At 48.5% G+C, this 14613-nt stretch overlaps 1 protein-coding gene across 10 annotated transcripts in view; it reads right to left on the reverse strand.

Moving 5' to 3' along the window:
* DNM2 (dynamin 2) overlaps positions 1-14613 on the reverse strand; it is a 72144-nt gene that overhangs the window by 13820 nt on the left and 43711 nt on the right. For 6 of the 10 annotated variants that reach the window (XM_029052876.2, XM_029052875.2, XM_029052872.2 and 3 more), the window contains exons 13-16: positions 14033-14084; positions 13201-13212; positions 7162-7275; positions 2809-2918 (exon numbers count right to left, since the gene is read on the reverse strand). In XM_029052876.2, the coding sequence (XP_028908709.1) occupies positions 2809-2918; positions 7162-7275; positions 13201-13212; positions 14033-14084 (288 nt within the window). The remainder of the gene's footprint in view (positions 1-2808; positions 2919-7161; positions 7276-13200; positions 13213-14032; positions 14085-14613) is intronic. The other 4 variants (XM_029052878.2, XM_029052877.2, XM_029052874.2 and 1 more) reach the window with 1 other exon arrangement.

Below are 14613 nucleotides of genomic sequence, written 5' to 3' on the forward strand. Positions count from 1 at the left end.
CCATGAGATCACCTATGTCTGCCCCATGCGTGCAAGGGAGCACCTCCATCTAAGTGAACATGTGGACCCTAACACTCCCACCAAATACCATAATTATTATTTCCACTAAGCCAGGAGAGCACTGGGTGCAAAACTCTGTGGAGGGAACAGTACAATCGAGTTAGTGGAAACGTTCCCGGCCCCCAAGGAGCTTAGTATAATGGACCATACTAAAAGGACAGGGAAGCAGCGTGGCTCAGTGGAAAGAGCACGGGCTTTGGAGTCAGAGATCATGGGTTCGAATCCCGGATCGGCTGTCAGCTGTGTGACTGTGGGCAAGTCACTTAACTTCTCGGTGCCTCAGTTACCTCATCAGTAAAATGGGGATTAAGACTGTGAGCCCCACGTGGGACAACCTGATTCCCCTGTGTCTACCCCAGCGCTTAGAACAGTGCTCGGCACATAGTAAGCGCTTAACAAATACCAACATTAAACATTAAATACAACAGAAGCACAAGGCAAACTAGTTACAGGATAAGATCCTCAAGGGCAGGCAAGACAGGATAGCTGTCACCTATGTCACCTATCCCCCAAGGGCATTTATGTACATGTCTTTAAACTCTATTACCACCCCCCTCACCCTCCCACCTTATCTGTACTTTAGGGTCTACTAGCTCAACTGAATTCTTCCAAATGCTTAGCACTGTGCTTTGTATAGAGTGAGCACTCTCATAACAATAACAATGGTGCTTCCGTGTTTACTATGAGCCAAGCCCAGGGGCAGATACCATACAATCAGAACAGAAATGGTCCCTATTCCCCCCCCCCCCCCCCCCCGCACATGAAATTGGGGTGGGGGAGAAGGAGAGAAAAAAGACAGAGAAAGCATTGAGCAAGGACTGAATCCCCATGTGACAAATGAGGAAACTAAGGTCCAGAGAAATAAAGCGCTTTGCCCAAGATCACACTGCAAGCAAGTGGGGGAGCCGAGATTAGAAGCCAGGTCTCCTTTCATTCATTCATTCAATCTCATTTATTAAGCGCTTACTGTGTGCAGAGCACTGTACTAAGCACTTGGGAAAGTACAACAACAGTAACATTCCCTGCCCACAACCAGCTTACAGTCTAGAGGGCGGCGACAGACATCAATACGAATAAATAAAATTAAAATTAGATATATACATAAGTACTGTGGGGTTGGGAGAGCAAAGGAAGGGAGTGGGAGATAACAGTCTGGGAAGACCTCCTGGAGGGGATGTGCCTTCAATAAGGCTTTGAAGAGGTGGGAGAGTCATTGTCTGTTGGATTTGAGGAGGGAGGGGGTTCCAGGACAGAGGCAGCACATGGGGCAGGCAGCCAGACGGGCGAGATGGAGGCGCAGTGATAAGGTTAGTATTAGAGGAGTGAAATGTGCGGGCAGGGGTTGTAGAAGGAGAGAAGTGAGGTGAGGTAGGAGGGGACAAGGCGACGGAGAGCTTTAAAGCCAATGGGGAGGAGTTTTTGTTTTATACGGAGGTAAATAGGCCCCCACCTCCTCACCATCCCCCGTTCTCGCCTATCCCACCGTCGACCCCTGGCCCACTTCCTCCTGCTGTCCTGGAATGCCCTCCCTCCTCACCTCCACCAAACTAATTCTTTTCCCCTCTTCAAAGCCCTACTGAGAGCTCACCTCCTCCAAGAGGCCTTCCCAGATTGAGCTTCCCCTTTTCCCTCTGTTCCCTCTGCCCCCCGCCCCTTCCCCTCCCTTCAGCTAAGCCCCCTTTTCCTCTGCTCCTCCCCCTCTCCCTTCCCCTCCCCTCAGCACTGTACTCCTCCGCTCATGTGTATATATTTTTGTTACCTTATTTATTTTGTTAATGAGATGTACATCCCCTTGATTCTATTTAATTGCTATTGTTTTTGTCTGTCTCCCCCGATTAGACTGTAAGCCCGTCAATGGGCAGGGATTGTCTCTGTTGCTGAATTGTACATTCCAAGCACTTAGTACAGTGCTCTGCACATAGTAAGCGCTCAATAAACACTATTGAATGAATTAATAGGCAACCACTGGAGTCTCCTGAACTCCCAGGCCTGTGCTCTTACCACTAGGCCACACTGCTTCCCAATACGTACTATTTGGAAAATCTGCATATGTGTGCACATGTATACACACACACTCTCTCTCTGAGAATGAACTTAAATAATTACCTAATTACAAGAGGGGACTGAAAGGTTGATAAGGGCATTGACGAATAGCCCAGGAAGGTTTGTTGGAGATGGTGGGATTGGGGCAGAGCTTTGAAGGGGGTGTAGGGGGGAAGGGGGAGAGAGAGAGAGAGGAGAGAGAGAGAGAGAGAGAGGAGAGAGAGAGGGAGAGAGAGAGGAGAGAGAGAGGGAGAGAGAGAGGAGAGAGAGAGGAGAGAGAGAGGAGAGAGAGAGGAGAGAGAGAGGAGAGAGAGAGGAGAGAGAGAGGAGAGAGAGAGGAGAGAGAGAGGAGAGAGAGAGAGAGAGAGAGGAGAGAGAGAGAGAGAGAGAGAGAGGAGAGAGAGAGAAGAGAGGAGAGAGAGAGAGAGAGAGAGGAGAGAGAGAGGAGAGAGAGGAGATGAGATGGGAGGGTGTTCCAGGATCAGAGGACAAGGAAAACAAGGGGTCAGAGACAGGCAAGACATGGGAGGGTTCAGCTAAGAGGCAAGCTTGGGAGGAGCAAAAAAGCCCCAGTCGGGGAAGAGGAAATGAGGAGAGTGGATAAACGAGGTGGAGAGAGCCTTGAAGTCAATAATGAGAGGAGGAGATCTACTTAGGTGCTGAGTCAGCCTAGTCAAATCACCTAGGGAAAGATAAGCCTCTTACCTCTGTTCTGTATTGAAGATGGCAAAAACGTGCTTGTTGGACATAAAACCTTTCTCCACATCTCGGATTTTCAGATTGTCCAAGGGCAGCATGTACTTCTTCTCTTTCTCCTGAGGGAGAGAGAGGAGAAAGAAAAATCAGCAATTAAGTTCAACTGATTACTAATCATCCTCTCCTCCAGAGGAAACAGGCTGGGAAATAGGGCTGCTTAACTTCAAAATCACCTATTAGCACTGAAGAAAGGGAACACTTTGATCTTCTCCGACTACCTGCATTTTCCATCCCTGATCCACCCCAGGGGACCCCCCTCCCCACCCTCACAAAGATAAGGTACTGGCAGCTTCCCCAGGGCACATGGTAGGTTATCAGGTTGTCTCAAGTGGGGCTCACAGTTTTAATCCCCATTTTACAGATGAGGTAACTGAGGCACAGAGAAGTGACTTGCCCAAAGTCACACAGCTGACAAGTGGTGGAGCCGGGATTAGAACCCACAACCTCTGACTCCCAAGCTCGTGCTCTTTCCACTAAGCCACGTCGCTCCTCTACGTCGACTCAACCACTTGGCTGGCAGGCCGAGGGTTTCCGGCTGGTACCCAAGCCAACTCCCGCAATAAAATGAACTGAGAAGCTACGCCTTGCCGGACTGAGGCCCCTAGTCCCTAAATTCCATGGAAGACTTTTGGTTGCACTTGCCATGGGTCACAGTACAGTCTGGTGGAAAGCAGGAACGACTCGAGTAGGCTGACCTTCAACTCTTCAAGAAGATCTCTTGAAGGCAGAGGCTGGGGCAGATGAGAATCCTCCAGATGTGCCTTCCCCTTGACTCTATTTATTGCCATTGTTCTTGTCTGTCTCCCCCCATTAGACTGTAAGCCCGTCAAAGGGCAGGGACTGTCTCTGTTGCCGACTTGTTCATTCCAAGCGCTTAGTACGGTGCTCTGCACATAGTAAGTGCTCAATAAATACTATTGAATGAATGTGGTTCCCATGGTAGGCCAAGGCCTTAATTAATGTCATTTGCGATGTCAATAGATGAAAACTAACTGCTGGGCGAAAATTGCCATGCTCCTTACCCAGACCTGTCCAAACCACTACTTGGATAATGACGGATGAGCACAGCTAATAGGAGCCAGGAGATCGCATGGCACAGGCCTGGGAGTCAGGAGATCTGGGTTCTAATCCCCACTCTGCCACTTGCCTGCTGTATGACCTCGGGCAAGTTGCTTCGTTTCTCTGGGCCTCAGTTTCCTCATCTATCAGATGGGGATTCAGTACTTGCTCATGCTGTCTCCCCTTCCTCCCTGCCCCCCTCAGCCCCACCTGCCCAGGTACCTGCAGGGAGGTGCAGAAGGGACTCCCATTAGTTCCGCACACAGTAAGCGCTCGCTAAGTACGATTGATTGATTCCCGCTTAATCCAACAGTCGGCTTTGACACGATCAGACCCACTACTTTGAGAGGCCACCCAACTGAAATACAGGCCAGATCTGTCTCCATGAAATACAACATCTGGAATTACTTAGCGTTCAGCCCCACACTAAAGCACGGCTTTGTCTCCGGCTGCTGCAAGCACACACAGACCCTCCCCAGTGTCCCAAAAGTGACGTGGGTTTTTGTTTTTTTTTTGTATCAAGGCCATGAACCTAAACCCCCCCTCTCCCATTATTCCCCCTTCTGAAAAACAAAACTTTTTTCCAGCCTGGACTCCACCGCAGCCTTGCCACGTCAGAAGAGACAAAGCAGATGCTTTCGTGGGACAGCACTTCCCCTTCTTGTAAAATTAGCTTTAAAAGCAAAACAAAACCCCCTTCCCCCCTCCTCCTCAGCTCCTTGCTGCCCCCCACAAGTTGCAGAGTGGGTGGTTTCCAGAGGTTTCCTGGCTAAACTCTTTCCTCAGGGACCCAGTATTCAGGCTATTCTGAAGAGATACAGTAGTCTGCACGTTGGTTAGGCTGGGTCTGGGAATGTAGCTACACCAGAGCTGCCAGACAGACACAGGTAATCTGGAGACCTAGGTGAGTACGGAAAAAAGTTATATCAGCTTCTCTCCCCTTCTCCCTCTTGGTTGAATTCCCAAAACCCTTTCCTCAAAGCATTACCTTCGGGCAGAGTTTGGGTTGGAAAATTATTTGGATGGGTGGAGATAGAGACTATTCAATCCGGTTTAATTTTAAAGCAGCTCAAGAAGAATGAGCCAAATGAGTCTATGGACTCTTCTAAATCTGTTACAATCGCAACTGAAAGGGGGCGGGAAGGAGGGTCACATTTTTGGAGGGGCAGGAGGGGGAAGAGGAAAAAAAAAAAGCTCACGCAGAAGCAGTAGTGTGGTCTAGTGGATAGAGGAGGGGTTGGAGCTAGAGGACCTGGGTTCTAATCCTGGCTCTGCCATTTGGCTGCTGTGTGAGTGCGGGCAACTCATTTCACTTCTCAGTGCCTCAGTTAACTCAGCTGTAAAATAGAGATTGAGACTGTGAGCCCCATTTGGGACGTGGACTGTGGCCAACCTGATTAGTTTGTATCAACCCCAGTGCTTAATACAGTGCCTGGCACATTAAATAAGCACCTAAATGCCATTAAAAAAAAAAGCCATTAAACCCCCCCCCCCCAGCCCTCTCAACTGTTCTTTTATCATGTTCTCCATCAAATATCTGGGTGAAAAAGCACCATTAAGTGTGTGTGTATACATAAAATGGATATTTAAGCAGAAAAACAGAAGTGTATCAGAAGCTACTTTGCAAGAAATGGGGCTTTCTTTTTCCTCTCCTAGCCAAAATATTCCTGCTGGCTTTGTGTCTGGAGAAAACAGAGCTTCATTCACAGAGTCCCGGCTGGTTCTCATTTACCCACATCACAGGGGCCAGACTGGGCTCTCTCTGAGCACTTCCGCATCTCCCAACACCAAATAGCCAGCTGGAGACTCAAGACTTAAGGGGCTAGCTTGGGAATGAAAAAATCGAAGCTCAATTTGCTGATTTAGGAACAGCCCAACGGGTAGTATCTGCTTCTCTTTCCACTCCCACCCCCTTGGATTAGATTAGAGAAGAGGATTAGAGAAGAGGCTTCCGTCTTCATGCTTTTGAACAAGAGAAGAACGAACAAGCCTCCTGAAACCTTTGAGTTAAAAATCAACAATACTTCGTAAAGTCAAGGACTGTCACATTTCCCATTCCATCCTTCGGAAGTTACAATTTCAACTAGAAGGTGAGCTGCTGATGCACTGAAAGACACACTGGGTTACGATCTGGGGGAGCAAAAAGTGAAAAGTCCAAAAGCATGATTTTGGGGGCCACTACAGAGTAGCTCTGTGCTTCACTCTGCTTCCCCGAGGCCCCTGCAGTTCTAAGGTGGTAAGGAATGAATCAGTTGGGGTGAATACACGGAATTACCGTTGGCATCCGCCCAAACTCATCTCCTTCCAGCCAGCGAGGGACATTGGCCAACCCTGGAGTGAAGTTAGGGGTCAAATCTCTAAACCGGGTCCATGGGCAAAGTGCAGATTGGCCCCAACTTCCCTGTCCCTCTTACAATTCTCCTTTCGGGGACCTTCTCTCTGATCACTAGAGCCACACCCCAACTCTGGCAGATTTTGAAATAGTACGTCACAGAGCTCTGAAGGGAGATTTTCGGCAGCTGGGATCCCAATCGCTCTTCACCACCCGTCCCATCTCTTCAGGAACTCTGACCCTACTGATTTGACTCAGCTCTAAGTTATCAGGAGACCTGGGTTCTAGTTCCAGCTCTGTCACCAGCTTGCCGTGTGTGACTCTGGACAAGTCCCAACCTCTCTGGGCCTCAGTTTCCTCATCTGTAAAGTGGGGATAAGATGTATGCTGTCGTTATCCTTTTAGGTGGTGAGTCCTTGTCAGACAGGGATTGGGTCTGATCTGTTTTTCTTCTATCTACCCCAGCACTTAGCACAGAGTAAGTGTTTAAATAAATACGACGAATGATTCAGGTCTGGATGACCTACTCCTGTTTTCCCAAGTTTCTCCAGGTGTTTTGCTGTGCAGGGATGGAAGTTCCCAGATAGTGAAGAGAATCCAGTCTTTAAGGAACACGGTCATCAAGACAGCTTAGTACTTGGGGCTGGAGTTTCTTCCTGGTTCCAGCCTGCCATGCCACCTCCACAGTGGGACTGGTAGCCCTGGGAGAACCCAGGGATAGGAAGGGAATAATGGAGTAACATATATGTCCACTCAAAAGAAAGCAGGTATCAAGCAGGGCACCATATCAGAGATCCCATTTGGACTTGACCCAAGTGAGGTCAGATCTAACATTTTAGCCCGGGGAGAGATTTCCCCTTGAGTTTCCAATGTATACACAAAGGATTTTTGCTGCTCTATCGATTACATACCTCTTCATCCTTGTACCATGACAAAGATTCTGCTGTCAGGACAAACCAATATTCTTTGGAGCCTCCTTTCATCAAGCTGATGTTGTTGATGGTCAGCCAACCTCTCCGGATCACCTGGAGGAGATTAAACACTGTAGAGTCCATACTAATGCACACAACTTTCAGAGTTGTTTTCCCACCAAGGCAGGAGGAGCGGTCAAAACCTTACCCCCACCAAAATGAAAGAGGAAAAAAAAATTTTTCTTGAATCCCCAGCACCAAAGTTTTGAGGAAATAGCATTTCCCATCCCAGGGGCAGAAAAAGACGACAAAAAGGCAGTGAGCAAAATTCCCCCAGCCTTCCATCGCTGCTGCAATCAAAAGCACCTCAAAAGACTTCCAGGTTAGCCAGAACCAAGGTGGTCTTGCCCTCAAGGAAAAAAAAAGCCCATTTGGAGAAACAGATTATGGCACTGAATGCCCCATTATGAAATATTTGGAGATCAGGAATACCTGCTATGTAAGCAACGTAAGGGTGAACCAGAGCACTCAGAAGCCTCTGCTCAAGAATAACTACCTATTCCATGATTGCCATAACCTTGCAGAAGTAAAACTGGCCCCAAGGTTGGCTTCAGATTCATTCGATAAATATCACTGGTCACTAGGTTATCCTGCCCGGCCCATATCTGGTAATATCGGAGAGCAGCTGTTCCCTCGCTAGAGACAGTGACTTGGTTCAGCATCCCGGGTTCCCAGCGGCATCGGAAAAGAACGCAGAAACCGAAGCCAATTTCTCGGCCGTGGTCCAACCCTGCGTTTTCTAATACTCGGGTCCCGCTGGCCTCAGCCGCCCCAGCAGCTCACCTGGGCAGCTGGAAGCACAGTTAACTTTGGCCACACCTGGGCACCAGGCAGTGTGACATGCCGTACCCCGGGGGAGGAGGGAAAAATGTCCATCGGGAAACACAAGGCGACCGAGAGACCCCACGGAACCTAGTCATCTAAAAACCCAGGCCAGGGATCACGGGGCAAGCGGGCAACGCACAGGAGCCAACAGGATTCGCCTGGATTTTTGAGACAGCCACAGACTGAAGCTGACTTGTCAAGCTGGCTTAAGAGCAATTTTTCACCTAGCAGGACACAGAAAGAGACCCTGGATTTGTGTTTGGGGATTATTCCAGTCCCTCGCTCTTTTCCCTTACCACCACCCAAAGGAAAAAAAGAATATAAAAAAAATCAAACCCCTTTGAGCTGAGCAGAGGGCCAACTTCCCAGTAATGCAGGAAATTAGGGGAAGAAAAAAAAACACCAAAAAACAATCCAATGTGTAAGTTCCAGACACTCTGAGCTACCCAGGGAATAGCCTCCCAAATTCTTCACCCCCAGAGGAGTGGGAAGCTATTTCCTCCCCTCTTCATCACATCTGGCTGTGGGGCTGAGACCTAACCGTTCAGCAGAGGGAGGGAGTGTTTAAGAACTTGTGTGCTGGAAGTAGGTGGGCTCCGTCTTAGCCCGTTACTTCTGAAAGGGTCAGGACAATGCCCGCTCCACCTTATTGGGGGTTTTCCGCACTCTCCAAGTGAAAGTAACCCAGGCTCCAAGGGGCTTCCCACAAGGTTATGCAGAATAGGCTGGGGGGCAGGGAGGAGAAATTGTTCAGTTTGTTCCAGAGTCCCAGGGACCACACAAAACAGGCTGCTGAAGGAACCGAGCTTCACATCCACACACAGAGTTCCTGCCCTTCCTGCGCTCTGCTGTAGGTGGATTTCCGGTAGCCACTGAATGACAGGCTTCATTTGAGTGCGCTCCAATGCAGCACACAGGTAAATTACTCAGTCAGCAGAAGGCACTTTACATTCCAGAGGGTGATGCTGCTTCACGGATATGACAATCTCGCACTTTTACGTGGACCCCAAATGTGACCAAGGGCTCGAAGCCGGCCCGTCTGGGCTTTTCCCCCCAGTCCCCTGGGATTTGTGATCGGTTGCCGCTCCTGCTGGCTCCCAAATCCCTCACCCCCACTGGAGTAGGCAGCCGCTTCCTGGCCGCATCATCACAAACAGTTACGGGGCGGAGGAAAAACAAGCTGAACCTCCTCTCCAGAGCCTCAATCCCCAGTAAAACAATCAGGTGGATCTTAGAGCGCCTTCTCCGGCCCTTGGAGTCAAGAGGACTCATCTCTCGCTAGGGCAGTAAAGCCACTACCACGTTAAAAGGAGGACTCTCAGGTTTTTTCAATATGCCTTCTACGTCCAAGAGGAATCAATCCCGTAAACCATCTGTGGTAAAAATAGTTCAGGAGCCGTAAGACAGTCGGGGCTGCTGTGCTTCCATCAGGCGCGTACAGTACGGAAGGGCGGAAAGCCAATCGCTCATGCGTGAGTGGAAAGTTCACCTCCCCTTGGGCTATCCGCGCCCCAAGCAAACAACCCATCCCTTAACACCTTTATAGTCCCATTAGCCTCCTGAACTGCTGGAAACCCCTCAAAATGGAATCAGGAGAGCAACCAGCACCCATGGTTACGGCCCATGAATGCGGTGGGCCTATTAGTATCACTCCACTGGGTTACAGACAGGTGTCAACAGGGAAGCACACAGTACATTCCTCAGCAGCTGAAACGAGCCAGGAGAAGGCCGGCTATCTACAGCGATCGGACTGCTTTGTTGGGAAACGTAAGCACACAAGGTCAAAGGCTACAATCGGGAACTTTTGCTCTGGCCCAGGTAGGATCTGCCCCAGGCTTCCAGGCTGAGTTCTTTCCAGTTTCCCTATATAAAGATAATAATCATGGTACGTTAAGCGCTTACTGTGTGCCAGGCACTGTACTAAGCGCTGGGGTGGATACAAGCAACTCAGGTTGGACACAGCCCCTATCCCATATGGGGTTCACAGTCTCAATCCCATTTTACAGATGAGGTAACTGAGGCCCAGAGAAGTGATTTGTCCCATGTGATCCCTTCTAGAGAGGCCTCCCGAGGCAGCTCAGTTTCAAGCTTGGCTCATTAATACTCGAGGGGACCCTGGGTCCTTCTGCGGCTTTATCTCCAACCTCTTCCCCCCCAACTGGGCGGCTAGCCTACTCAAATGTTCCCGATACCCTTGTAGAAGCCCACGCAAAACAACAAGTGGGTTAAACACAAATGCACAAGCTTTGGCTGCCTGCAGGCTGCTATGTCTAAAGGAACTGAACTCAGGCGAGCTTATCTGGCGGAGAGAAGGAGCTCTGAAAATGAAGATGGGAACACACGTACGTTAAGGGTTGGGGAGGTCGCTGAAGACATATGGGATCGAAGGGCTGAGCATGACCCTGGTTAGTCCAAATTTGCACCGGAAGCACGATAAAAAAAATTTAGTTGTGATAGGAAGAGAGGCAGGAAGCGGGAAGCAAGGGCAAGCATGACAGCAAAATCAGAACACAGGTGAGTACGAGAGCCACTGATGCTTAGCCACAGAGGAGGACAAGAACATGTCTTTGACACTGCCAATTGGGGAATTCCCTTGCCCCCGCCAGGGGCTGGGGCTTAGCTCCAGGCTCTTCAGATCCACTGTAGAGACCAGGCAGCTCGGGAGGGAATGTTTACTTGGAAATCCTTCGGCTGATTCAGCAGCCAAGGGGCTACATCTGGGCTCGCACCGGGCCTGGGAGAGGACAACAGCCAGAGCACGGCAGGGTGAAGCAATAAGAGAACGTTCAGTTAAGTTAGAGGAAAGGAAGCGGGCTGAGCGTAAAAGGACGTTGGAGAGAAAGCCAGTCACCAGCCATTCCTGGGACTGTGAAGGATAGACGTTATCCTGGGGCCCTCGAGCACTTCCCCTGCACCATGATTATGGTGCAGCGGCGCTGAACTTTTCCTCGTTTGCCGCTCTTCACACATACACTTGCCTGAAGCAGCCCAGCACCTGCCAACCTCTGCTCGATTGTCAGGGCTCGCCACCTTCCCATCACCACACCCCAATCCACATCTTCAGCCTCCCAACCAGTGATGGAGACTGCAGCCTCAAGGAGATCCTAAGAGCTCTGAGACACAAAGGCAACAAATAGTGCTTAAAAAGGCTCTGGCACGGGACGAGAAGGGAGGAAAGCCTTTTTGAGTGGACAGGAAAATGGAAGCCACTAAAACCGGTGTGAGAAAAATCCAGGGCAACTTCTGGGAAGGGGCGAAACCCATCAACATAATCCAAAGGGTAGTTTGTCAGTCTCCTCCCCGATTGGGAAGGAAGGTGACGTGGAGTGACAAGGGAAAAACTGACAGAGAAAATGGGATATACATCAGCACCCACTCTTGTGCTGCAACAATGGGTGATGATTTCCTCCCTGCCCCCTGAACAGAATAGAGGTGGAGGGATTGAACTAGGCCAAACTGGTCTTGGCTTATCCCACCAGATCCTCTCCACAACCCTTTCAGCTTTGACTGGGAAACTCTCCCACGGACCTCTTGGGTCAACAGCACCCTGATGGCTCAATCGCTTAACAAGCCTTCCAAGATGCAATGGGACTAGCTGTCAAGCCCGCCTCCTTTTCCCAATTGGTGCCAATTTCCTTTTGCAACATGGCCACCCCAGTGGGTGCAGGGGGAGAGAAGTGAACCCTTTCCCTTCCTGAGATCAACACCAACACCTGGCCTCCAGCTCTTTGCTGTGGCCCTACCTAGAGTCTTGTTTCCAGCCCCTCGACTTTTTTCAAGTCTTAAAAATTGGCAGTTTCCATTTTCTTGCTCATTCAATGAGGATTTCTCAACTCTGTATCCACAGAAGTCAGCTCTCCAACCTGGAAGGCATTTTGGAGGGAGAGTCTATAGCTCTCACTATTGCTGAATGAGAAACGTAGACCTCGGGTTTTCAGAACTGAGTACACTTAGCAGGAAGATCTCTAGGGCTCCTGGCAGACAAAAGACCAGGTCAGAACTAAACTGTTCCCCTATCTAAGGGGAAGGGAAAGCGGAGGAGATGGGAACTGAGTGGAGAGCCCAGATCTTATAGGAAGAGTGAAAAAACCACAGGATATTTTAATTTATTATGGAAGAACAGGTCTAACTGCTCAATCACTGGAGGATACCAATCTGTTACTCTTGCTGGGTTCTGAATCTCATTCGCCCAATTCTAATACTCTAAATAGTTCATGCTAGCATGTGAATGAGAATTCACCCCCATAGTGTGACGTGGGAGAGGGGCTAACAATTTGTCCTCGGTATTTCTATTTGAGTCCAGGTGGGAGAATGTAGGCACCAACTCCTCTAGTTAAGAGCACATCCGGGAAAATTTGCCTTCCTCGGCTACAGATTTTGAAGCGTGGAAGATGGGTGGGTGGAGGGCAAGCAGCAGCTACACCAGTCCTGGGTTCTTCACACCCCAGTGGACTTTAAAAAGCACTAGCCTGGGGAGATTTTGATGAATGAGTTATTTACTAAGCTCTCCCAGAGGCCTCATATTGTTCCAGGCACTTAAGAAACAAGACTCAGTCAATCCTTCCCTTCCTAATTTACCTCACTGACCTACTACAATCCAACCCACCCACTTCACTCCTCTAACATCACTCTACTGGATCTTATCTTTCTTGCCACAGACCCTTCGCCTTCCCTCCCTCTTCATATCCAAAAGACTACCACTCTTCCCATCGTCAACACCCTCCTAAAAATCACATCTCCTCCAATAAGCCTTCCCTGACTACATCCCCATTTACCCTCCTTTCTGTATGACCTATACATTTGGGTTTGTACCCCTTAAGCAATTTGATCTTTTTTGACACAGCACTTATACATATCCAGCTGCAATTTATTTTAATGTCTGTCTCCCCCTCTAGTATGTAAGCTCTTTGGGGGGCACAGATCATGTCTACCTAGTCTCTTGTACTCCTCCCAAGTGCTCTGCTCTGCACGTAGTAAGCGCTCAATAACTATCATTAATTGAAGAGTTTCTGTGCTAAAGTAGGTTGCTTTAATGCACTAAGTGTACTCAATCCACACCAAGAGGCAAGGTTTCTGTTAGACTATTTTTTTTTTTTTGGCAGGGGTCTCCATCACTAGGTCTAAGATTTACTAACACTCTAGGTAGGTACTTACCAGTATCTCACCCTTTAGGATCGCAAAGTTAGGGTGGTGGGTAAATGTAGGAAAAGCAGGATGAGAAGAATAAAGGAAAAGAAACAAGGTAACAAAGGAGAAGCAGGAAGCACAAAAAACGGAAGAGGAAGACCAGAAAAACAGCAAAAGAAAAAAAAAATGACATGCTATTAATTATATTCACAGCGTTAATGTTTAATTCATTACAATCTTTCCAAACAAAAAAGCAACAACATATGTATTACCTATGGCAAGCATAAAACTCATGCAATGGTTACATTTCCCAAACATTCTTAATCATGCAAGTTTCAGACGCAGTTCCCAGATAAGAATGATGGGACAACTGCAGAATTCACTTATTTATTCATTTATTTAAAAAAAACAACCACCAAAAAACAAGCTACAAGGCTCTAGCTAGAACTGCCTCCCAGTATTAACTTCCATTTTCCGGAGAACTGTTCGGGATAACACCACCCATTTTCAAACCACTGAACAGACAGATCAACCCATACAAAGGCAGTGGCATTCTCACCAATAAACCTACTCCCTCAGACTAGCAGTTTAACTAGCTGCTCTCAGAGTTTTCCAGATGCTCACGACACTGTTAAAAATATTGAAGCGTATATAGTGTGAAATTCCACCGGCAACCTCGTAGGAAATCATATATTCAGACATCCACTTTCTATGAGGTAGCTTTGATGTTCTACACCCTGGTTATAGTGTTTTCCATTTCAAGGCACCTTGGGCATTTGGAAAAGTTGAGCCCTATCCTCACACACACACACACACACTCTCTCTCTCATCGGGTGAGGAGGGGGGTGGTCTCCAGTACCTGATTTGGGATGGCTCTTTTCTTATTCATTTGGGTGTTTCTCTGCTGTGCACTGGAAAAAAAGAAAAAAAAGCAGAGTGCAAGTTTTAGGCAGATGGTACATCAGAAAAGATGATGGCCATTCTGGGCTCCAGTGTGCAAACTGGGTTTCCCCCTTCAAGGTAATAACTGCTCAGCAAAAGGTGAGATGCAAAACACACAATTTTGAAAAATGCAGACAACTAGAGGCCAGGATTCTTTTCTCATTTGGAAAATATCCAGTTCTTCCGATTAAAACACCATATCTAAGCCAAATTCCCAGTCGTTTCTGAAAGCATCTGAAGCTTCCTCATCCACTTAATCAAACCCACGAGAGGCTCAGAGAACATTTCTGAAAAGCCCTGTTTCTAAGGAATTTCAGTCTGAGGAGTTATGGGAGCACATGACCACTCTCAGATCAAGCGCAGGCAAGGATCTCTTCCTCCCAAATTTTCAGATCACTTCTGACAAAAGCCCGTTTGGTCACCTACGCTGGTGTATCTGAGCCCAAGAAGATTAAACTTCTCCACAGTTAAACTGCAGATGCTCAGACCCACTTGACC

The sequence above is a fragment of the Ornithorhynchus anatinus genome, chromosome X2, assembly GCF_004115215.2.
Source record: "Ornithorhynchus anatinus isolate Pmale09 chromosome X2, mOrnAna1.pri.v4, whole genome shotgun sequence".
NCBI lineage: Eukaryota > Metazoa > Chordata > Mammalia > Monotremata > Ornithorhynchidae > Ornithorhynchus > Ornithorhynchus anatinus.